This window comes from Hyperolius riggenbachi, chromosome 8, assembly GCF_040937935.1.
Source record: "Hyperolius riggenbachi isolate aHypRig1 chromosome 8, aHypRig1.pri, whole genome shotgun sequence".
Classification (NCBI taxonomy): Eukaryota; Metazoa; Chordata; class Amphibia; order Anura; family Hyperoliidae; genus Hyperolius; species Hyperolius riggenbachi.
The window spans coordinates 130,097,525-130,121,146 of NC_090653.1; the positions used below are offsets into that span (position 1 = coordinate 130,097,525).

The following is a 23,622-nucleotide window of genomic DNA, read 5'->3' on the forward strand; positions in this document are numbered from 1 at the left end:
TTTTCCTCTGGAGAAAGCACCAAATGGTTATCAGGGCTGTGCCTAATCTATGCCTGGTACACACCTTCAATTCCAATTGGTCAATCATTGACCAATTTTAACATCTCTTTGTAGTATAATAGCTTACCTACACAACGTGTTCATAGTATTCAAAATCTGCTGCTTCAGAATTCTAAACAACACATCCAGCACTTGTGCAAGCCGATTCGGATGCATAACTGGCATGCACAAGTGCCGGCATTTGTCTTGGAGACGGACACCCAGCACTAGTGGAAACCCGACCCTAAAAGAAAAACATGACACCCTTAATAGGGCTCTCACTTCAGGTGTCAGGCCTGTAGGAATATCCACTCACGACTCAGCTCCAATGCCCCAATCTACCTGCACACGCTTTACCCTAGGTGGCGCGTCCCCAATTGAACGAGAGGTTAGAAACAACACCTACCAGACTTCGGTTACACCCAGGCTGAATGCAGGGTGAGCAAATAAACTTCAAGGCCTAAACAAGAATACAGAGTAGAAAAGTCCAGCAACAGTCCAGGGTCATACACGGGTAAACAGAGATATCGCAGTACAGGAGGGCTATGCAGGAGAGAGGTCAAAGAACTTATCCAAAATCAAGGCAGGCAGTAAACAGTCGTAACGATAATCCAGGCAATTGGTCGGTTCAGGCAGCAGACAAGGGGAATCCAGTGAACGAGCAGAGGTCAAAATCCAGAAATCCAATATAATAGCAGGTAAACCGAGCACCCAGCAACCTAGAGCCATCACAGGCAAGATGCAACTGTCACAGCAAGGTTTAAATACTGACAGCATCCAATCAGTGGCCGGCCACATGCACACAACAGCCAATCACACGCAGGCATTAATCTTGTTTAAGTATCAGCTGAGAGAGAGATCAGCTGACACGGGTGGCAATACATGTCAACTGGTAACCAGTACTAACCAGCAAAACATCCTGACTGTGTCAGCTACAGCACACTGGTCAAGAGCATCGCCTCAGACGCGAGAGACCAGGGCTCAATCCCAGCCATGGTCAGCATCCATATGTTATTACTTATTACATAAACCCCTGCCTAAGTGTCAGCTGACTCTCCGGGCTGGTGCACACCAGAGCGGTTCTGGAGTGTTTTTTTTTTTTTAAAACGCTTGCAGGGGGAAAACCGCTTGGCTAATAAAAGTGAAAACGCTAGATCAGAACGGTTTTCCAGGCGCTGAAAAACGCTAAATCAGAACGGTTTTGCAGGCGTTTTTGTTACAGAAGCAGTTTAGTAACAGCTTTTACTATAACAATATTTGTAATGTGCTACACAAAACGCTCCAAAAAACGCTAGGCACGTTTACAAAACCTCTCTAAACATGCCAAGAATCGCTCTGAAATCTACTTCAAAAACCTCTAGCGTTTTGCGGATCTGCTAGAGGTTTTTGGTGTGCACTGGGCCTTACTCTGTCGCCGCCTCAGACCATACTGCGCCCAAGAGGAGCGATCCCTTACAGGTTTCTTTTAAACAAGAATCAAGTGTTTCCCAGTAGGTGTACAGACAACAAATTCTTGATGGAGAATCCACTAGAGCAACACAGACCCATTTACTAAAGATAGTGTTTTATAGAGTACGTCGTTTTGTTCATATCATGGCAAGTACCACTTTGACCTGTGCATTTGTTAGTTGTACGCCATAATTGTGATACTTTTCCAACATTCCTTTTTGCTATTCATGAACTTAAAATGCTTATTCAGGCTTATTTATACACATTTATCGTTATTTGTAGTCCTTAAACTCACTGTTTAAGATAGGCTGAGACAAGTTCAAGTAATGCATAAACGCAACCCTAGCAGCCCCAGGAGTACACGTACCACGTGTTGATAACCTAGGCATTAGAAGACCAGAAACTCTAAAAGTTATATCTCTAGTTGTGCAATGGTTTCTCCATGTGCTTCACCCAATCCAAAACTGGAAAATAGGTCTGGAATTCTGTATGAAAATGTGTCCAGAATTACATCTAAATCACTATGGAGGCTGGAAAACCGCCTCTCAATGCAATTATATGAACTCACACCTCGATATGTGGGGTCCAATGTAACAGAGGCATACAGGAAGGACTTCCTGTCGTGCAGCAAAAAAGATGGAGGGGCATTGATTTCAGCATTTTCCACAGGAAGCACAAAACATAAGTGCATGGAAATAAGCAAGATACAAAAGCCCATTCTTTTTATGAACGAGACTGAGAAATATTGTATATAGAAAATACTTGAATTAACTTCGGATGTGAAAACCTTGTCAAAACCGTCCCTGTACGGAAGCTGTATGTCAACCAAGCAATCCAGTAAATTCAGTTTATCTGAATAAAATATATAGAGCCCAATTTCAGTCAGAAGCACACAGTTTTCACAATGGAGAAATTCTCCAGATGCAATGGCACATTAATCAATAGGTGCAGTTTCCGCATGCTGGGGAAAGGGGGTTGGGCACCCTTTTGCTACATATACTACTTTTTCACACACCACTTGTGATTTCTGTTGCCAAAGCAAGCTGCTGTCAGGTGACGCTTGCAAAAAACACATTATAAAGCAAAAATGGTCTGCAGATAACCGTGAGCTTTATACACGGAGGTAGTGCCAAGTGCGAGTCCTCACTCCTAGAAAACTGCCAATACATTAAGCTGATCATCACTTTTACAAATATGGCCAACTGCAGATTTCCCAAAAAGAAATATTACTCCTGAAGAGATAAACAGTCTTCTGGCAAACACCAACTTTCTACACAGGTCTTGGAAGCTCAGGGAGGGAACAATGCTACTGCATCTCCTGATGGATATCATGTCACTGGAGGATAACCAACCAAAAATTCAATAAAAGCTGTTACACACACACACACACACACAGATTACTGAATGGAATATGTAGGCTGTAAAATTATTATTATTTTTATGCTTTGCAAATGATTTCTTAATGCACTGGATAAGTTTCCCATTTTTCATAAAGAAAGACGTGCTTGAGTAACCATAACAGTCAGTAAATGTATCATTGATTGACTGTTGGCAGCAACTCCAAAGCAAGTGTTTATAATTTGTCGGCTTGCTACGCAGGTTTTCAAAGTGACAGAACTGTACGCTGCAGTCGAAGTGTCTTTCCCAGTGCTCCCAAGTGTAAATATTTGGTTCTACAAACTTCCATCATCACCATAGTGAACTTCTATGGCCATCTCCAATGTACCAGGCTCACACTGTACATTCTATGCGACTCAGTACCATACGGACTACGAAAAATATTTTTATACATTTATGCATAGAACAGCAAATGACTATGAGAACTTTGTGGAATGTTTTTGCTTTACTCCTGTTAAGCAATATATGGGCCACATTTGCTATATTACATACAGTACAATAACAAAATCAAACAAACAACAAAAACTATGACATACAGCACAACAACAAAGGCACACATACAGTGGCTTGCAAAAGTATTCGGCCCCCTTGAAGTTTTCCACATTTTGTCACATTACTGCCACAGACCTGAATCAATTTTATTGGAATTCCACGTGAAAGACCAACACAAAGTGGTGTACACGTGAGAAGTGGAACGAAAATCATACACGATTCCCAACATTTTTTACAAAAAAACAACAACTGCAAAGTGGGGTGTGCGTAATTATTCAGCCCCCTTTGGTCTGAGTGCAGTCAGTTGCCCATAGACATTACCTGATGAGTGCTAATGACTAAATAGAGTGCACCTGTGTGTAATCTAATGTCAGTACAAATACAGCTGCTCTGTGACAGCCTCAGAAGTTGTCTAAGAGAATATTGGGAGCAACAACACCATGAAGTCCAAAGAACACACCAGACAGGTCAGAGATAAAAAAAAGTTATTGAGAAATTTAAAGCAGGCCTAGGCTACAAAAAGATTTCCAAAGCCTTGAACATCCCACGGAGCACTGTTCAAGCGATCATTCAGAAATGGAAGGAGTATGGCACAACTGTAAACCTACCAAGACAAGGCTGTCCACCTAAACTCTCAGGCTGAACAAGGAGAGCGCTGATCAGAAATGCAGTCAAGATGCCCATGGTGACTCTGGACGAGCTGCAGAAATCTACAGCTCAGGTGGGGTGATCTGTCCGTAGGACAACTATTAGTCGTGCACTGCACAAAGTTGGCCTTTATGAAAGAGTGGCAAGAAGAAAGCCATGATTAACAGAAAAGCATAAGAAGTCCCGTTTGCAGTTTGCCACAAGCCATGTGGGGGACACAGCAAACATGTGGAAGAAGGTGCTCTGGTCAGATGACGAGACCAAAATGGAACTTTTGGCCAAAATGCAAAACGCTATGTGTGGGGGGAAAACTAACACTGCACATCACTCTGAACACACCATCCCCACTGTCAAATATGGTGGTGGCAGCATCATGCTCTGGGGGTGCTTCTCCTCAGCAGGGACAGGGAAGCTGGTCAGAGTTGATGGGAAGATGGATGAAGCCAAATACAGGGTAATCTTGAAAGAAAACCTCTTGGAGTCTGCAAAAGAATTGAGACTGGGGCGGAGGTTCACCTTCCAGCAGGACAACAACCCTAAACAAAGCCAGGGCAACAATGGAATGGTTTAAAACAAAACCTATCCATGTGTTAGAATGGCCCAGTCAAAGTCCAGATCTAAATCCAATCGAGAATCTGTGGCAAGATCTGAAAACTGCTGTTCACAAACGCTGTCCATCTAATCCACGTGTCGAACTCCAGGCCTGGAGGGCCAGATCCATGCCAGTGTTTAGGATGGACTGAGAAAGAGGAATGTGTTCTACCTGATGAACCACGCCTTTCCTGATTTAGACCCATCAATTCATTTGAGCTGTATCAAAAATGTGTGAGGATCTCGGCCCTCGTAGGACCAGTTTGACATCCCTGAAATTCTAATCTGACTGAGCTGGAGCTGTTTTGCAAAGAAGAATGGGCAAGGATTTCAGTCTCTAGATGTGCAAAGCTGGTAGAGACATACCCTAAAAGACTGGCAGCTTTAATTGCAGCAAAAGGTCATTCTACAAAGTATTGACTCAGAGGGCTGAATAATTACGCACACCCCACTTTGCAGTTATTTATTTGTAAAAAAAAAAAAAAAAGTTTGGAATCATGTAGGATTTTCGTTCCACTTCTCACATGTACACTACTTTGTATTGGTCTTTCATGTGGAATTCCAATAACATTGATTCATGTTTGTGGCAGTAATGTGACAAAATGTGGAAAACTTCAAGGGGGCTAAATACTTTTGCAAACCACTGTACATCAACAACAAATCTCACACCAACTAAACACTTTAATGCCTGACACACACAAAAAAAAACACAAAAAAAACACACAAACAGTAAGAACATGATATCTATGGTCTACAACAATGCTTTCTGCCAAACACTACTGACCAAGGCAGGGATCAACAACTACGTAATAAACGCTGTAGAAGAATAGCATAAGGGAATGTCACAGAGTTTTCAGCGGACATGCTGTGATACCAGTACAAACCTTGGACTGGTCACCTGAAACCAGGGTCATTCCAGGTGACAGATCCCCTTACAAGCATCTTGTCTGGGTGTACCCTCTAAATAGTCGCCCAGAATCACAAATTAATGTTTCAGAAAATTAAATTCTAAGTTCTGTATGAGACTTTAAAGGCCAACTCTGCCCAACCATTTTTTTCTGTTTTCATTTTGGATAAGAGGAAGATTAGATAGTCAGCATGTTACTGCCATATGTGCCATTATCTGGAATGTAATACAGTCATGCCATCAGAACAAAAAATTGGTGCAGAACTGAGTTTTTCCTTTATTTTTTAAAATAACTTCTGAATAGGTATCATGTCTAAATTTGTATTGAAATAGCTTCATTTTTTTTTTTTAACCTGCAGACCTGGAGATTCCTTCAATAAGGAACAATACATGTCAGCAGTTCTAATGGTAAGATTTTCACACTCTTACCAGAAATCAAGGAACCTTGACAATTCAGACTTTGCTACGAAAAAAGAGGTGGCAACAGTTAAGATTTTTTTGGACTTAAAGCCTAATCTACACAATACGATTCTTTGTGCGATTCGATTACGATTCTATTAAATCCGACATTTCTGATCGGGATTCGATTCAATTCGATTTGCCATTGCAAAACAATGGAAAATGGAATTGAATCCTGATCGGACATGTCGGATTTAATCGGATCGTAAATAGAATAGGAATCGAATCGCACAAAGAATCGTATTGTGTAGATGGGGCTTAAAGGTTCCATTTAATTATAGTAATGTAAATGTAGCTTAACTGCTTAAAGAGGAACTCCAGTGAAAATAATGTAATAAAAGTGCTTAATTTTTACAATAATTATGTATAAATGATTTAGTCAGCGTTTGCTCATTTTAAAATCTTTCCTCTCTCTGATTTAAATTCTGACATTTACCCCATGGTGACATTTTACTGCTGGCAGGTGTGTCACTGGAAGTAGATGCTGCTTGCTTTTTTAGCTGTTGTAAACAGCTGTTATTTCCCACAATGCAACAAGGCTCCCACAGTGCGATCTCAGTACCTCAGTGCTGTGAAGCGCTGACCTCACACTGTCGGAGGGGTTTTACCACAAAAATCAGCCATACAGAGCCCCCTGATCAGTTTGAGAAAAGGAATAGATTTCTCACGGGAAAGGGGGTATGAGCTACTGATTGGGATGAAGTTCAATTCTTGGTTACAGTTTCTCTTTAACTATGGCCTTTAATGCCTTTATTTTCTTGAAAATGGAAACAGCCAAGCAACTGCCACTAATCTGGGTCTTCTCACTCGAGTATTGCATTTGCAGCTGGCTGAGCTGCAAATGAACTTATCTCCTGCAGGGATAAATGGAGGCAGTCAGCAAGAAGGTGGGAGAATAGGTTGAGGAGACGTATTTGGTGACATTCAGGCTTGAGTAATCAATAAATGAGAGCCTGATTATTATGTGCAAGGATCAACTCTTAAATGTTTCTGTATCACTAGCAAAAGATGTAGCATCTGTCTTCTGGCAAGTACCACATTTTCCCGAAAATAAGCTCTCCTCTGAAAATAAGCCCTAGCTGCAATTTTGAGCATGCTCGAAATATAAGCCCACCCCCGAAAACAAGGCCTAGCGGAGAAAGGCAAGGCACACACTACCTTCGCCATCACCTTGGCCAGTTAGAGCGGAAGCTATGGCAAGCGAACAGTAAGACAGGGGTACTGACACTAGACCGGCCAATGACAGCCACCCATTGCTCCTTTTGCTAACTGGTAAAAAAGGTCTTGTGTGTGGGACCACGGCACAGTCATTAGGCCAATCACTGCACTTGATCAGTAGCAGTGACCTATCAGATGTCACTGCTACTAATTGAGTGCAGTGATTGGCCCAATGATGGTTCTGTGGTCCCACCCGCGAGACCATCGACACTAGTTGGAAAAAGGAGCAGCGGGTGGCTGTAATTGGTTCCTCAGGTGCCAGTACCCCCACCTGATTGGTCATGTGCCAAAGCTTCTCTTCTGACTGGCCAAGGTGACGGCAAGTAGTGTGGAAAATAAGACAGCTACTGAAAATAAGCCCTAGAACATCTTTTGGAGAAAAAGTTAAAAATAAAACAAGGTCTTATTTTCGGGAACACAAGGTAAAAGGCTTGTGGTGATCATGGCTACTAAATGAAATGCTGTAAAACTGGTTTAAAGCAAACCCAAACTTTTTTTTTTTTTTTATTCAAAATATTTAGTTGCACCACTCTGACACATACAACGATAAATAAACACTCCAAGCATATGAGCATTTCAGTGCATGCTTTTCACCCTTCTCTTTTCATAACTAGGGTTATACAGGTGGCAGCCATTAGCAATTGCTCCTACTTCACCAGTTTTCCGGATTCTGTCCCCGCAATATAAAAGGAAGGGAGAGGTTCCTCCAATAAATGTAAAATATTTTAGATTTGTCATCATGCAGCTGAAAATAGGCTGCTATTATAATTTAGAAAATAGATTTTATTTCTGAAACCTTGTATTTTTAATTTGGGTCCACTTTAAAGGGAACCTAAACTGAGAAGGATATGGTTTTTCCTTTTAAAATAATACTAGTTGCCTGACTCTCCTGCTGATCCAGTGTCTCTAATACTTTTAGTCACAGCCCCTCAACAAGCATACAGATCAGGTGCTCTGACTGAAGTCAGACTGGATTAGCTGCATGCTTGTTTCAGGTGTGTGATTCAGCCACTTCTGCAGCCAAAGATCAGCAGGACTGCCAGGCAACTGGTATTGGAAACATCCATATCCTTCTCAGTTTAGGTTCACTTCAAAAGCAGACCCAAACTCTTGCACAGCACACTACTAAAATTTTATTCCACAGATAGTTGCTTAATGCAGTGTTCCCCAACCCTGTCCTCAAGGCCCACTAACTGTGCATGTTTTGTGGAAATCCACAAAAGGTAGTTAGTTAATCAGTTCTCCCGAGACACTAATTACCTCATCTGTGCAAGTTTGTTTTTTTCTGCAAAACGTGTACTGTTGACGGGCCTTGAGGACAGGGTTGGGGAACTCTGGCTTAAAAGGACAACTGTAATGAGAGGGATATGGAGACTGACATTTATTTCCTTTTAAACAATACCAGTTGCCTGGCAGCCCTACTAATCTACAGTATTTGTACAGCAGAAGGTGATGGCAGCGCTTCCACACAGATGCTGCATCTGAATTGACTACCTGCACAAGTATGCAGAGCTTGAATAAGGGGAAGGTTACACACCTTGCATTCAAAACAGGTACAGTAAAAGGAGGGCGTTAGCTTCAGAATAAGTTGTGCACAAATTATCCCTAATAGAGACTCTCTCACGACGATGACAGGCCCCCACGGGAGACACCTAACCACTAGTCTAACAGTGAAGCATATCCAATAGTGAAACATTGTCAAAACAGGGAACCATGTTTGATTAAAAAAAAATAATAAATAAAAAAAAAAAAAAAAAAAAAAAAAAAAACTTTTCCTTTCTTCTTCTTTTCTTTTTTTGATCAAATACGGTTCACTGTTTTTCAACAGGACAATGACCCCAAACACAGCTCCAGGTGGTGTAAGGGCTATTTGACCAGGAAGGAGAGTGATGGGGTGCTGCACCAGATGACCTGGCCTCCACAGTCACCAGACCTGAACCCAATCGAGATGATTTGGGGTGAGCTGGACCGCAGAGTGAAGGCAAAAAGGGCCAACAAGTGCTAAGCACCTCTGGAAACTCCTTCAAGACTGTTGGAAGACCATTTCAGGTAACTACCTCTTGAAGCTCATTAAGAGAATGCCAAGAGTGTGCAAAGCAGTAATCAAAGCAAAAAGGTGGCTACTTTGAAGAACCTAGAATATGACATTTTCAGTTGTTTCACACTTTTTGGTTATGTACTATATACTTCCACATGTGTCAATTCATAGTTTGGATGCCTTCAGGGTGAATCTACAATGTTCATAGTCATGAAAATAAAGAAAAAACTCTGAATGAGAAGGTGTGTCCAAACTTTTGGCACTAGAGTCCCTAGAAAATTAAAGTGGAAGCTTTTCATCTAGAAATATCAAATGAGAAATTTCTAGCACTGGATCTCGTTATGTGAATTTCCTCTCACGTCTAGCAACAACTAGCAGACACGAGTACAATGATTTCCTGTTCTAGTTCAGAAGGTATGGTTACGAAAATACTTCACCACACTTCATTATCGCACTGCACAGCTCAAGAAACGTCTGTGTAGGCGACATTCAAGGCTGTTTGAACTAAACAAATTAGACAATACTTACACAGTTAAAGATGAACTTCAGCCTAAACAAACATACTGTCATTAAGTTACATTAGTTATGTTAATTAAATAGATAGCTAATATAATCTTACCCACCCTGTTTTAAAAGAACAGGCAAATGTTTGTTATTTCATGGGGGCAGCCATCTTTTTGGTTGAAAGGAGGTGACAGGGAGCACGAGACAGTTCCAACTGTCCTGATTACCCCTCCCAGCTGCGCGTGCTAGGCTTCAAATCTCAAATTTAATATTTAAAAGAAAACATTTTCGCCAAAAAAACAGTAGAATGACATCAGAAATCCCATCATGCTTTGCACTGCAACAGGGGAAAAATGCCCAAGCAGATTTCTTTCATGGGGCAGAGCTTAGCTTCTGTGCAGCTAAAAATGAGGCTTGGGTAAGAAAAACAAAGTTCTGATGCTGTGAAACTGTTAAAGAAACACCAAGCCTTTTCAGCGCTGCTTAGCAGATTTTTAATCTGGCAGTTCACTTTAAAGATCTTTATTAGAGAGAAAAAAAATACACTGAACATTTTCTGCTGCATGCTGTGCCATAGTCTCTCTAAAGACATCTCTTTTGAGGACTGATCAAGTCAACACAACTCCTGTGCTTCTTCCACACAAGCAAGGGACCGATTTATGCAGAGGAAAGTAAAAGACGACATGACTGGCCACTGAGATGATGGCTTAAACTCAACTGGCATTCCTAACTGCAGGCTTGTAGATACTCTCTTATAGAAAATCCAAAGTTGTCTCATAAAGGTGTACAAACATTGAGCAAGGCTTATTTTCAACTACATGCAATCCAATGAACCTTTCAGATCACAAAAGATTAGAGAATTGCCATGACAGGGACTTTCTCACAGAAAACCAATGCTGCCATTTTCAGTAATCTGCATATGCACTGCAGACTGAATTTTATGCTAGGTATCCTGATTAATGTAGTTCAGCGCTACAGAAGCTGTTGGTGCTATATAAATAAGTGTGTGTGTGTGTGTGTGTGTGTGTGTGTGTGTGAGTGTGTGAGTGTATTATTAAAGCCCAAAAAAGCACGCAGAAAAACCATGTATGAATGCACATGGTACACTTTGAAAAATGCATGCAGAAAAATGGGGGATGTGCATGTGGATAACAGTGTGAAAAAGCCCCCCCTCCCCCCAGTGCTAAAACAATAATACCGATAATAAAATTCATTCAAATCACAACATACTCATAACAGATACACCTTTCTTAGCAGAAAGATCTGAGCAATAGTGGTAAAAATGTATTCAAATGACCGCATTTTTTTTATAGCAATGCGTATTACATATTCATAGATGAATTCACACATGCATAGGTTGTGATGTGTTGGTACAGAAGGGTACACATCAAGAACTTTGTGCTAAAATCTATAATAAGCCAGCATTCCAGCGTTGTGAAATGTCTATATGTGTACTTCATGCAGACTGTTTACTGGGCAGTGCTACATAATGTCAGCTCTAATGCTCCTAACAATCCATATTCTACCCAAAGGCAATGCTACTATTTATTTACTGCCAAGGTCCTCCTCCCAGAACTAATTGGAAAGGACAGCAAGGTCGCTGCATCAGAACAGCAGGCAGGATTGTCACAGATGGGGTATACCCCTGGAACACACAGGATATTCCACACTGCTAGCATGAAATGCTGATATTGATTGGATAGTGATTAACCACAGATGGTGATTTAATGAGGAAAAAAAACAAAAAAAAAAAACCAAGTTGAAAGGTTCATTTTTGTCCCCCTAAAGCTAAAATTGTATATAAAAAAAAAGGGACCCAAAGAAAAAGGGCGGAGGGGAGTATAATGTAATCTACATATACAGTACATTCATTAAAAATTGCATGCATAGCATATACATCTTGTGCAAATGTATGAGTCTGTGTGTCACTTGGACTTGCAGAGGCTTATTTTCTTGGCATTTTCTTCGCTTAGGAGTACATTTTCATGCCAACCCTTTGGGCAGTACCAACACTTCTTTTTCTAATATTTGGCCCCCTAGGTGTTTGAGCCATTAAAAATACCTACGCACAGACAGATACACACACACACACACACACACACACACACACACACACACACACACACACACACACACACACACACACACACACACACACACACACACACACACACACACACACACACACACACACACACACACACACACACACACACACACACACACACACACACACACACACACACACACACACACACACACACACACACACACACACACACACACACACACACACACACACACACCCAATGGTTAACAAACTATTAGGCCCCTTTCACATATACAGCGTTATGTTGGCATGCGGTGCGCTCCACCGTTGCAAGGGCACTGCAAGTCTATGGTGACTTTCATACTCACACAATGCATTGTGCCGGAAGTAGTCAAATTGCTGCAAGGCAATTGCAAAGTTATCCAAGCATTACCACATGATCCGTGCCTACCGCATGGTTTATGCAGTAATGCAAGTCTATGGCGACACAGTAAGGGCCCTTTTCCACCAGCGCTGGCTGAATCGCAAACCGCTAGCGATTTTACAATCGCTACGGTTTGCTTTTTAACATAGGAATCGCGGTAGGTCATTTCCACTACCGCGATTCGTTTTTTACTTGATCACGATCGCGCCGCGGAGCGACTTTTGCCGCGATTTTGCTATGCAGTGCATAGCATAGCAAAATCGCGGCCGCGAACGTCGGGGAATCGCCGCTAATTGCGATTCAGCAATCGCTAGCGTTCAGCGTGAAGTGTAAATGGTAGAGGGCAGTGTGGCTTGCATGAGCGGTCCGACAGGAATTCCAGTGGTGTACTTCCTGTCCAATAGGGAATGCTTCACTTCACTAGGCCTGGCCTAACCATATAACCCTGTCAGCGCAGTCTGCCACAGGGTCATATGAAGTTGATTCCATGGAGTGAATCCGTGGCAGGCTCCCCTGGCATGGGATCAATGCACCACACATGTATAAAAGCAGCCTTAAAGAGACACTGAAGCGGAAAAAAAAATATATGATATAGTGAATTGGTTGTGTACTATGAATAATTACTAGAAGATTAGCAGCAAAGAAAATATTCTCATACTTTTATTTTCAGGTATATAGTGTTTTTTCTAACATTGCATCATTCTATAATATGTGCAGATTACACAACACTCAGCATTCAAAATGAGTCTTTCAGAGCAGTCTGTGAAGTAATGACCTCTCCTCTAGCAGAGGAAAAGTAAATAGTCCAGGAACAGTTGAGATAATAAAAGTCAGATAACAGCCCTCTCCACGACTAACTTAGTCGGAGAGCTTAATGGCTTGTTTGCATAGAGATAACAACTGGACTTTCTCAACTCTTCCTGTACTGGAAACAGTTACACTGATGTATCTGATCTTAGGCCTCGTTCAGACTATACGCGCTGCCGTGCGCATTTTGGCAGCGCGTATAGTGTGCGACACGCAAGAACGGTAGAAGGGCATAGACAGCCCTTCTACCGTTCCCATCATATGCGCTGCGTGGCAGCGCGATTGCGCTATCGCGTGCTGCACGCATTTTTGGGAATCGCAGCGCAGATCCCATTCATTGTAATGAATGGGATCTGCAGCGCAGCGCATAGGAGCGCAGATGGCGTGCGATCGGACGCGTTGCGTTCCAATCGCACAGCCATCTGCGCTAAATGATGTGAACGAGGCCTTAATGTTTTATTTCTTAGCTGTGCTACACATACAAATCATAATATCATTTTTTTTTCGCTTCAGTGTCTCTTTAAAAAGGGAACCAGAGAGGATTGGGGGGTGAAAAAAGGAAAAGATTTTATACATTCCTGGGGCTTCTTCCAGCCCCATAAGCCTGAATCGCTCCCACGCTGCCATCTTCCGCTTCCTGAATCCGCCGGTACCGGGTCCGTCACTTCCAGCGGTCGCGGCCAATTGTCCGCATCACAGGGGCTCCCTCCATACCCGTACGCATGCGGCTGCGCAGTAGACAGCCCCGTGCGTATCTGTATGGAGAGATCACCCTGTGATGCGGAGAATTGGCCGCATCCACTGGCCGACTCGCGGCAATGACAGGACCCGGTGGCGGCGGATCCAGGCAGCGGAGGACGGCAGCGTGGGAGCGATCCGTGCGTATGGGGCTGGAGGAAGCCCCAGGTATGTATATTTCATCCTCTCTGGTTCCCTTTAATGGGAACTCGGGTGAGACATTTGGAGGCTGCCATATTTATTTTCTTTTAAGCAAAACCAGTTGCCAGGCTGTCCTGCTCATCCCCTGCCTCTAATACTTGTAGCTATAGACCTTGAACAAGCATATGGAGATCTGTCAGATCTGACAATGTCAGATACATCTGATTAGCTGCATGCTTGTTTCAGGTGTGATTCTTGGACCACTACTGTAGCCAAAGATCAGCAGGGGTGCCAGGCAACTGGTATTGATTAACCACTTAAGGTCCAGGGGATATTCCAGTGATCGGTGCTGCGCGGGCTCTACAGCCCGCAGCACCGATCAGGTATGTGCCAGGGCGATCAGACTCCCCCCCCCCCCTTTTTCCCCACGGGGGGGATGTCCTGCTGGGGGGGTCTGATCGCCGCCGGCTATTATTGATTTGCGGGGGGGGGGGGCTCCTCAAAGGCCCCCCTCCGCAGCATTTTGTGGCCTCACCAACGTTCTCTCCCTCTGGTGTCCTCTCTGAGCGGCGCAGGACGGTTATCCGTCCTGCGCCTGATAGGATAGGCTTCTGCCTATCAGATGCCGGCGATCCCCGGCCAATCAGAGGCCGGGGATCGCCGATCTACGTCACGGCGCTGCTGCGTAGCAGCGCCGTATGATGTAAACAGTGGGGATTTCTTCCCCGCGATCGGCAGCTTGCACGCTGTTCACGGAGACAGTCTCCGTGAACTGGCATGGAAAGGCCGCTCGATCTCCAAGCTATACCACTAACGACCCCCCGACGCCTATCGGCGTTAGGCGGTCGTTAAAAGGAAACAAATATGGTAGCCTCCATTTCACGCTCATCTCGGGTTCACTTTAAAAGTCATGGAGAGTTCCATCTTTAGCTTATGTTGGGCCACCAGGAATGCAATAGTATGTGACCGCTAAGTAACCACAATGCAGTGACCAGTCACTTCTGCTGGTGCCAAAAGCAAGCAAGCCCCCATCAAATGCATGGAAGGAGCTGACAGATAATACATTTTCTGCATTCAGCCTCCAGTCTAAGGCAGTGCACACCAAAAACCTCTAGCAGATCTGCAAAACGCTAGAGGTTTTTGAAGCAGATTTCTGAGACATTCTAGGCATGTTTATAGATGTTTTCGAAACATGCCTAGCGTTTTTTGGAGAGTTTTGTGTAGCAGATTACAAATATTGTTACAGTAAAAGCTGGTACTGAACAGATAACAAAAACGCCTGGAAATCAGCTCTGATCTAGTGTTTTTCAGAGCATTTTGAGCTTTTCCTATACTTTACATTGAGGCAGAAACGCTTCTGCAAACCGCAAAAGTGCTGCAGGACCCACGTTTGCGGTTTGCTAAACACCTCAAACCTCTGGTGTGCACCATCCCATTCAAATACATTAGCCAAGCGTTTTCACAGGTGGAAGCGGTTTGCGGAACGCTTCAAAAACCGCTCTGTGTGCACCAGGCCTGAAAGAGGCTTCACACAAGTACGGAGCAGTTGGCTGGCTTTTTAGAGGAATGTTGTTTACAGACAATGGACTCAGTTTCTCTTCAGGGAAAGAAATAAGTGGACCTGTAATTGCTTTTTATCTGCCTAGTTTGTCTGACAGTTATCTATTTCTGATGAATACCTACAGCCTCTTACAAAACACCTCAAAATACACAGTTGTTACGCAGTTAAAAAGCAATAGCCACACCTCTTCACAACCATCCATGATAACTAAGCACTAAAGACCTCAGGCTACTGATCTAGCCCTTAAGTCCCTATAAAGATATCTGACAAGGACTAATATAAAATGCTTCTTGTGGCCGTTTCTCCTTTCCAAGTACGAGGTTCGCCATACTAGGCATGAGGGAGTCCCCTCTGTTGCAGATGCCGACCTCACTAGGTCGGCATCTTCTGCGCTTGCGCTGCCAGGCTACATGAGCGTGGCCGAGCTTTCGCGCAGGAGATTCCGAACTGGTGAAGTCAGCATCTGCAGAGGGCACCAGGGCCACCGGCTGACATCGGAGCTGCAGCAAGAAACAGATAGGCTGCCAGAGGCTGAAGGAAGCCCTAAGTACTGTAGATTTTTTTTTTCCCCAAGCTCGGATGTTTCCTTTAAAAGGAATCCTGCAGGATTAAAGAAAAAACAAACAAAAACAAAGAAGTTACATAAGCTTCCCCGATGTCCACGGCACCTCTGCTGCCAGCCGGGACTCTTCTTCTCAGCCTCTCTCCCCTCCATGTATGAGCTTGGCACACTGTGCTGGCGCAAAGTACAGCCTATGCCTTTTTTTTGGGTGGGGGGGGGGGGGGGGGGGGAGGGGGACGGACGGACGGACTACAGATACCCTTCAAAAGCATATTGTGTGGACTACATCAGCTCAAAAAACACAGTTTTGCTATTTGCACATAAACCATGAATGCATTATTACTTGGCTTTTTACAATGCTGACTTGCTGTGCCCATGTGAAGTGCAGCTTGATTAGAATAAAAAGCATTCTGTGTTCTGTCCAAACTTCTCCCCATCCCAAATGCATACAAATTTTTGCAGCTTTAGACTGAGGCACTCAAAATCAACAGGAGATGCATATGACTGTCCAAATTCCAAGCTGCCTACACTTTACATAAAATCTGCATACACTTGGCATGACATTGGACACCTCTAATCAGAGGACACCAGTCAGTGACTTCTGAATAAAGAACTATCCCTGCCAGTCTCCTCTCTGTGTGCAACATGAGGAAGCAGAGGGAGGAGGTGGGCAAACTCCATTGATGGCTCTATGCACAGAAGCAAACTCCCGTTCTGCTCACCACTCTATACCTTCTGCAGTCTGCACACATCTCTGGGTCATGTGACTGGCTTTTCCAAAGGCAACTTCTCTGTAACAGCAACAGCTGCATCAAGCACGAACATTTTGTGAGTAATAGCATAGTACTCTTATCCAAGTTTACTAACAATCAAAATCAGGTAGGTAAACTACGAATTTAATGAAATTGCAACAATATTCTGTTTATGGGTCTAGCACTAACCATACACTACACAATATCTGGTAGATCAGGTAAAGAATTAATATCTTCCACATAATGATAGTTCACAGGTTCTGCCACTTTCCACCACACAGACAAGAGTTTTAGGAGTCTAACAATGTCACTACTAACGCCGCCATGATTGCAGAGTAGGCAAATCCTATCAATATTCTGATCATAAATGCCATCACTTTAATAGCTTTCATTAGATCTGATGTTTATATGGACTAACGTCCAGTCTATTAGTGATATCAGATAGCGTATGGGTGTCTCAATGCCAGGATCAAATGAACACATAAAAATAACTCAAATGTGTGACAAGTTTTCTTGCTTCTAATTAGTACTGATATAATGGGCTCTATTAATCATTTTCCGCATGCGGGAAATTTGAAACCAAAATAAGGCCATGTTGACATTCACAACATTTTCTGCATGCAGAAAATGTTCAGTAAAAGTGCGCAAATTATGCGGAAAATTACTGCAAAATATCCAAATTAACAATAAAATAAGTACTGATTTTTTATCACCTACAAGTAGCAGGTCATATATTTCGCTTCCCATTGATTTAAATGGATTCTGGAGGCTTAAGTGCTGTGGTTGCTGGACTTAGAAAATGTTTTGGGGGGGACAATTTTTTAATGCAACTTTTTTTCTGCATGTTTATCGCAAGTTTAATGCCTGTTTACACGTTACCGCACTTTTTTTCCACAATGTACCCACATGCGGAAAACATGTGGAAAATGTTGGTGAATGGGGGGGGTGTGTAAATTACCGCTGGCGTTAATTAACTGTAAAAAAATCCTTTACCACATGCCTGATTGTGAATAGAGATCAATGTGTATTTATGGCCACTTGTCACTAGGGGGCAGTGTGAGACAACACAGGACTTTTGCTTTCAGTCTCTATATTTTTCTGCTAATCGAGAGAGATCAAAGCATTCCAAGAATTTACAGCACAACGAGTTCTGCCGAATGAGGTCAAAAGCAGGGCACTTATCTCAAACAAGATAAATCTGTTGAAGCTGCTAATAAATGGGTTAATAACTTACCACATCCACAGAATAATAAGGTAGGTTCGACTGGATTTTTTTTTTTCTGTTCTAGAAAAATATTTCTTTACTTCCATGGAGTAGGTAACTTTTTCAGATGTAATTTGTAAAGAAACTGCCCAAGCATACTATTAAGTACAGGTCATTTAAGTATGTGGATCACTTGTAAATCTCCTTCACCCATTACACCTGAAAATGTCACTCTGCGTGATGAATGACAAATCTTCTAGAATGAAAAATGCTACCCAGTTGACAGTATCATATTTTAATTTGGATACACCGTAATTTGGATAAATGAGAACAGTGTGAGAAACCTGTTATGCATATCCCAAAGAAGGTGCCAGGTATCCATATTTCTCGTAACAGGTGTCCTGAAAAGTTTAAAGTAGCAATATCTATATCCATATACACACATAGGTGGATAGCAGGAGTGAACAAACAACCATGTACTGTATATGGTTTATTCAAAAACCTAGCAATGTAATCCTAGGTGAAAGTACAGCATATTCCAGCAGATAGGAGTTCTTATGGTATCATCTTGCAGGTGTATATGGTATTCGTATTAAAGCTGCCTGCAACTTGAGTTACGTAAACACATGAAATAAAAGTCTCTGAAAATCAAACAAAACAATCCAGGATTGATCTGCTGATAATCATTAAATAGTTGCCGCTAGTGTAGTTTATGGGACCCTAAGAAAACCTCATAGGGAAATTCTGTCTCTAGTTTACCTTAGGAGGAGCAGACAACATGAAAGGGAACAGTCCTCAATCACAGCCTCCTCCACAGCACTAGGTGTTGTGATTAGCTGAATATTGCGGGACATAGTTTTCTACAACCTTTCTGAAACGCAGAAGTTTGTGAGGATGCCATCCACCCAATCAAGTTAGTGGAATTTCCCTATGAGGTTTCCTGCTGGGTCCCCTAAAGAATCGGCAAGCGTAGATATGCTAATGCTGCGTAATATGTTGGCGCTTTATAAATACAATAAATAATAAATAATAATAATAATAATAATAATAATAATAATAATAATGTTATTTGGTGGAAAGCACCCTCTCAAACTGCTAGGTTTCAAATATATTGTAGTAAACTAAGCACACACTATTCAGCTAATCACAAGGCTTCATATTTTTCGAGGGTGCTATGATTTGCTAGTTTCCTGCTGGGACCCCTAAACTAGACTAGCACCAAAATAGTTTGCGAAACACCTCCAAAGATAGCGAGTACAGATATTTGTCTCTCAACCTTTCAAATCCATCCAGGTGGATATGGTGTGCTGACAATTGTTAGTTCAGGGAGGTGTGCACTACTAGACTTTACAGATCTTCTAGGTTAACAGAGCATGCGTGGCGATATTTCAGCTTTCTCAACTAGCTGCCCATGGACATTCAAAGCTTATATCTGTAAATGTTGGCTTAAACAAATGGTTTGTGTGTGTACACCATTGTTTACATGATCAGTCGTTCGTATCTGACGTGTGTACCGCACTTTACTCACAGAGATGAACGAATCAGGTCCTTTGAGTGGCATGACCAGCAGGCATCTAATAGATGTTTGAGGTAAACTTTGGTGCCCATGCGGGGATTTGGGCGCCCGATGCAGCTGTGTATTTAATGGTAGTAGATAATCGTGGGCAATCATCTACAACTATCGGTAGTTAGCCTATGAAGGGGGTAACTTCAATAACCGATGTTTTACTATTTGGGGCATCTCCCAGTACCCAGCTGATGCAGCCACACCGCAATACATGTGCAAAATGAAGGCTATACTAAACATGCATAAGAAAAATTGTAGGATACATATAACATGTAAAATATGGGAGGTGTAAAGCATAAACTACAGTATGCTGACATATATTAGTGAAGCATCCCCAGCCTCCTGCACATACTGGGAAAGGCACAAAGCAGCAAACACTGCTGTACGCCAGCGTGGGTAATGAGTGGAGTCTGCTAGAGTGCGGGCAGCTGGCTCATAACGAAGCCTCTGCTCTGCACCTGCTATTCAACCGGTTGATGGATTTTCTCCTGTGCCTAGGCTAGAGTGTGCCATGCAGGCAGCCAGAGCACTGCCAACGCCCTGGGCTCCCCATCCCTGATGCTCCATACACTGTACTCAGGCTCGTGTACAATGGGGGGAAGCTGCTCCCAGTCCTCAGCCAGGCGGGTAGCAGGATGTGCAGATGATGATGCTGCACTAGTAGCAGACACCATGAATCCCCCTCTCACACACACGTCTATATAACTACCCCCATCCCCGGCTGCTCCGGACACACAATGCTGACCACTGCACCAGCTACTCACCATCTGCCGAGCAATCTCAGTGGCAGCCATGCTCAGTCCCTCAAAGAAACTGAACAGGAAACCTACAAAGAGAAACTGTTACAATCTGAACCATACCAAGTCAGCGAGGAGGGGTGTCCGCGTCACACTCATCTTTTTTCTCTATCCTTGGCTCGCTATATATGACTGGTGATATATTTTTGTAGGATGCCAATATTTTAATAAATCCCCCGGAACTGCGGAATTGTATGGCTGCTCTCTTTAGAAATCTGTGGAGGGGAAATGTATGATGCTGCCCTCCCCGCCGTCAGTGGATGATTCCGCCTTTCAATGAAATGTCATTAAGATGTGACTTGTATGAAGCTGCAGCGGTTTGAGGTGCACAGACAAGGTGCTGGGAGACCTCATATGTATATATACTGTGTATATCTGCTTTGGCATTATACTATATAAGCAGATAAGTCTACAGTAGAACTAGACTATACACTAGTCTAGTGGAACTAGAATACAGCCTTCTGGTTTGCACACTGCTGAGGGGGAGTGACAGTTTGTAGACTAATGTCAGCTTTGCATGGGGTAATCTTATCAGTCTATTCACAAACATTTCAGATGGCCACAAATAGAAACAAGCAAAGTACTCAACTGAAGCTTATTGAATCAGGTCTGACATAAATACTAATCTAGTGATAGAAATTAAATTATGGAAAACAGTTATTGAATAACTTGATGTTTTTACATTTCAGTTCAGTAGAATTGCCATGAAAAAGAATGTCAGTTGTTGGAGTCTGTTATTTCAGTTCTGTTTGCTAACTGCCACTGGAGAGGGAAATTGTAGGGCCTGGCAATAGACTCATGCCTGTGTCAGCATCATACATCCAATTACCCTATGAATCTTCAGACTGGACTCCCTGCAAACCTTTGATCACTGTTTTTTATGCTGAAAGCACTGTCCTCCTCCTTTATTTAATCTCTGCCAGTATAAACATGTTAATATGACAGTTGGGTCTGAAACATGCCTGTGAATGGTTAAACTAGTCATATGCAGGTCGATTATGGCACCATATGCCAAGTCCATCATTCCCCATCCGAATGGAACTCGATCAGATAGTGTTTGATACCTACTATACACGGCAAGCTCAATTTTGCTATATTTCTGCAGAATCTATAAACCAATGATTAAACTGCAACTGTTGTACTGCTTGATGTAGTGCAAAGCTATGGGACATAGATCCCCCATCATCATCACACACAGATTCTCCAACATGCCTGATTGGACTTTCAATCAATAAACTGCACAAAATCAATCCAAAGTCGATCAGATGTTGGAGCAGTTGATTATGGGCAGATTTGATTGGAATGGTAAAATCTGCCAAAAATTGATCAGGAAAATCAATGCTTAGCCTACACATCTAATCAAGGATAAATCAGTAAGCCATGGCATAATAAAGAACAATGTGAAAAGTTACAGTTCCTTTAGCAGGGATGTGTTGATCCCTCATTCAGCTGCTTGCTAGTATTGCTGAGTGAACAAGCACCTTCCATGGTGCATTTTTGAATGGACACATTCTAATGCGAGCACACAGCCACAAATGCATTGTCACCTCCGACCGGACGTTTGCACACAAATGCCCAAGGCAAGTGCAACTGCTTATGTGCAGTCATGCTTTCTTCTGATCAGGGCCGGATTTGTACTTTCCAGTGCCCTAGGCCTGCAGTCACCAAGCCCCCCCCCCCCTCCCCCCCCCCCCAAAAAAAAAAAATTGTCCAACACTCTGACTAGCGAGCATTGGTTTCAATGGGCTCATCTCAGTTGTGCTGCTCTGCCCCCCATTTAACAAATAATTCCTGTAATTTGCGCTCCTGCCCGAATGTGCACAGCCGTCGATAGTGTTCTGGGCATGCATACTTGAGAAATGACGCTGATGTATGACTGGTACTTGTCAAGAATGCATAACACTGTACCGGCCATGGGCAGGAGCGAGAAATTACAGGGAGCGCGAGTGGACAGAGCATGCTCTGCTTCTTTGTCCTCTGTGCGACTGGCTGCAATCGGAGCCACAAACAGGTGGCAACTGGCAGGGCAGTGCAATGGAGAGAAGCCCATCCAAAACAGAGAACAGGTAAGTAGCAAACATCCTATCAAGACCCACTTTGGATGTTCTGTTGTAATTATAGTGGACCTGAACTCAGAACTTCCTCTCTGCTCTAAAAGATACGCAACAACATAACCTTTAAATAAAAACATTTCTTTGTTACAGCTGATAAAGTAGAAAGACAGCCGGCACCATCCAGTTCAATAATGTTTTTTTTTTTTTAGATAAAAGCATCTCAGCAGGTCACAGCAACGTTTCGAGGAAATCACCTCTTTATCAAGCTCATGCTGAATACATGTCACATATACACAGTACAAGCTAACATTTATATACCAAGCATGGTACTGCAGCAGCCAATCACACACACTTAACACAATGCCCAACCATAATGGTCCGTAAGTTGCCGGACCTGATGGGGAACTTAGAGGCTGCTGCCTCATAGGTACATTCAAATGGGGTCCCTCCCATCCCCCGACACCCACCTTGGTAAACCACCCCCTTCCGCCCGTCAATCACCACCATCTCCTCCCATCCATCCGCCCATGGCGGACCTGACAGGGGACTAGGTGGGATAGACGCCTGTGCGTCCGCGCTCATGCGCGGACACTCTGCGTCCAGACGGGCGGATGGTGACGTAGGCGGCTAGAGAAGCCGCCATGCGTCACACGCTGAAAGGCGGGGCAGCGGTGGCGACCAATAGGAGCGCTCAAAGTTCAATGCGCAGTAAAATACGTGTGTATGGCGTACACAACGCATTAGCATGTGTAAACAATCACATTGTAAGATACGATGCATAATATATATATGTGGCAAAGGAACATACATGGACACTGTAACCAGGATCCATGTACATATAAGGACTACCATGGAATCACATAATCTCCCTACTAAGTACATGTCTAGGGTGAAGAGACTACAGTAACATTATGTGGGCCCAATAAGAAAGTAGGAATGGACATGGGGGAAGGACTAACAGGGGAAGGGGTACAAGGGAGGGGGAGAGGGGGGGGGGGAAATAATTTTAACACAACAATACTAAATTATAAAAACAATAAAGTGCTGACATTAGGCAGGACACAATGGAGCCTCATGAGAACAAAGCTTAAATAAATGCCTCCCTCCAAAGAAGTCTTTTAACTTGTATGTTGGGCAGACCACACAGAAACTTAAGAAAAGGCTATCAAAGTTTCAATAGTGGAAAAAGTTCAGATTATCTGGGTAGTTTGGATACCCAAAT

General features: G+C 43.1%; 1 protein-coding gene across 6 annotated transcripts in view; it reads right to left on the reverse strand.

Annotated features, from left to right (window-relative positions):
- Positions 1-23,622, reverse strand: part of SEPTIN6 (septin 6) — a 150,002-nt gene that overhangs the window by 88,861 nt on the left and 37,519 nt on the right. For 2 of the 6 annotated variants that reach the window (XM_068251095.1, XM_068251097.1), the window contains exon 1: positions 20,410-20,488. The exons of 1 other annotated variant lie outside the window; for it this stretch is intronic. In XM_068251095.1, the coding sequence (XP_068107196.1) occupies positions 20,410-20,445 (36 nt within the window). In that variant the 5' untranslated portion in view covers positions 20,446-20,488. 3 more of the 6 variants (XM_068251096.1, XM_068251093.1, XM_068251094.1) reach the window with 3 other exon arrangements.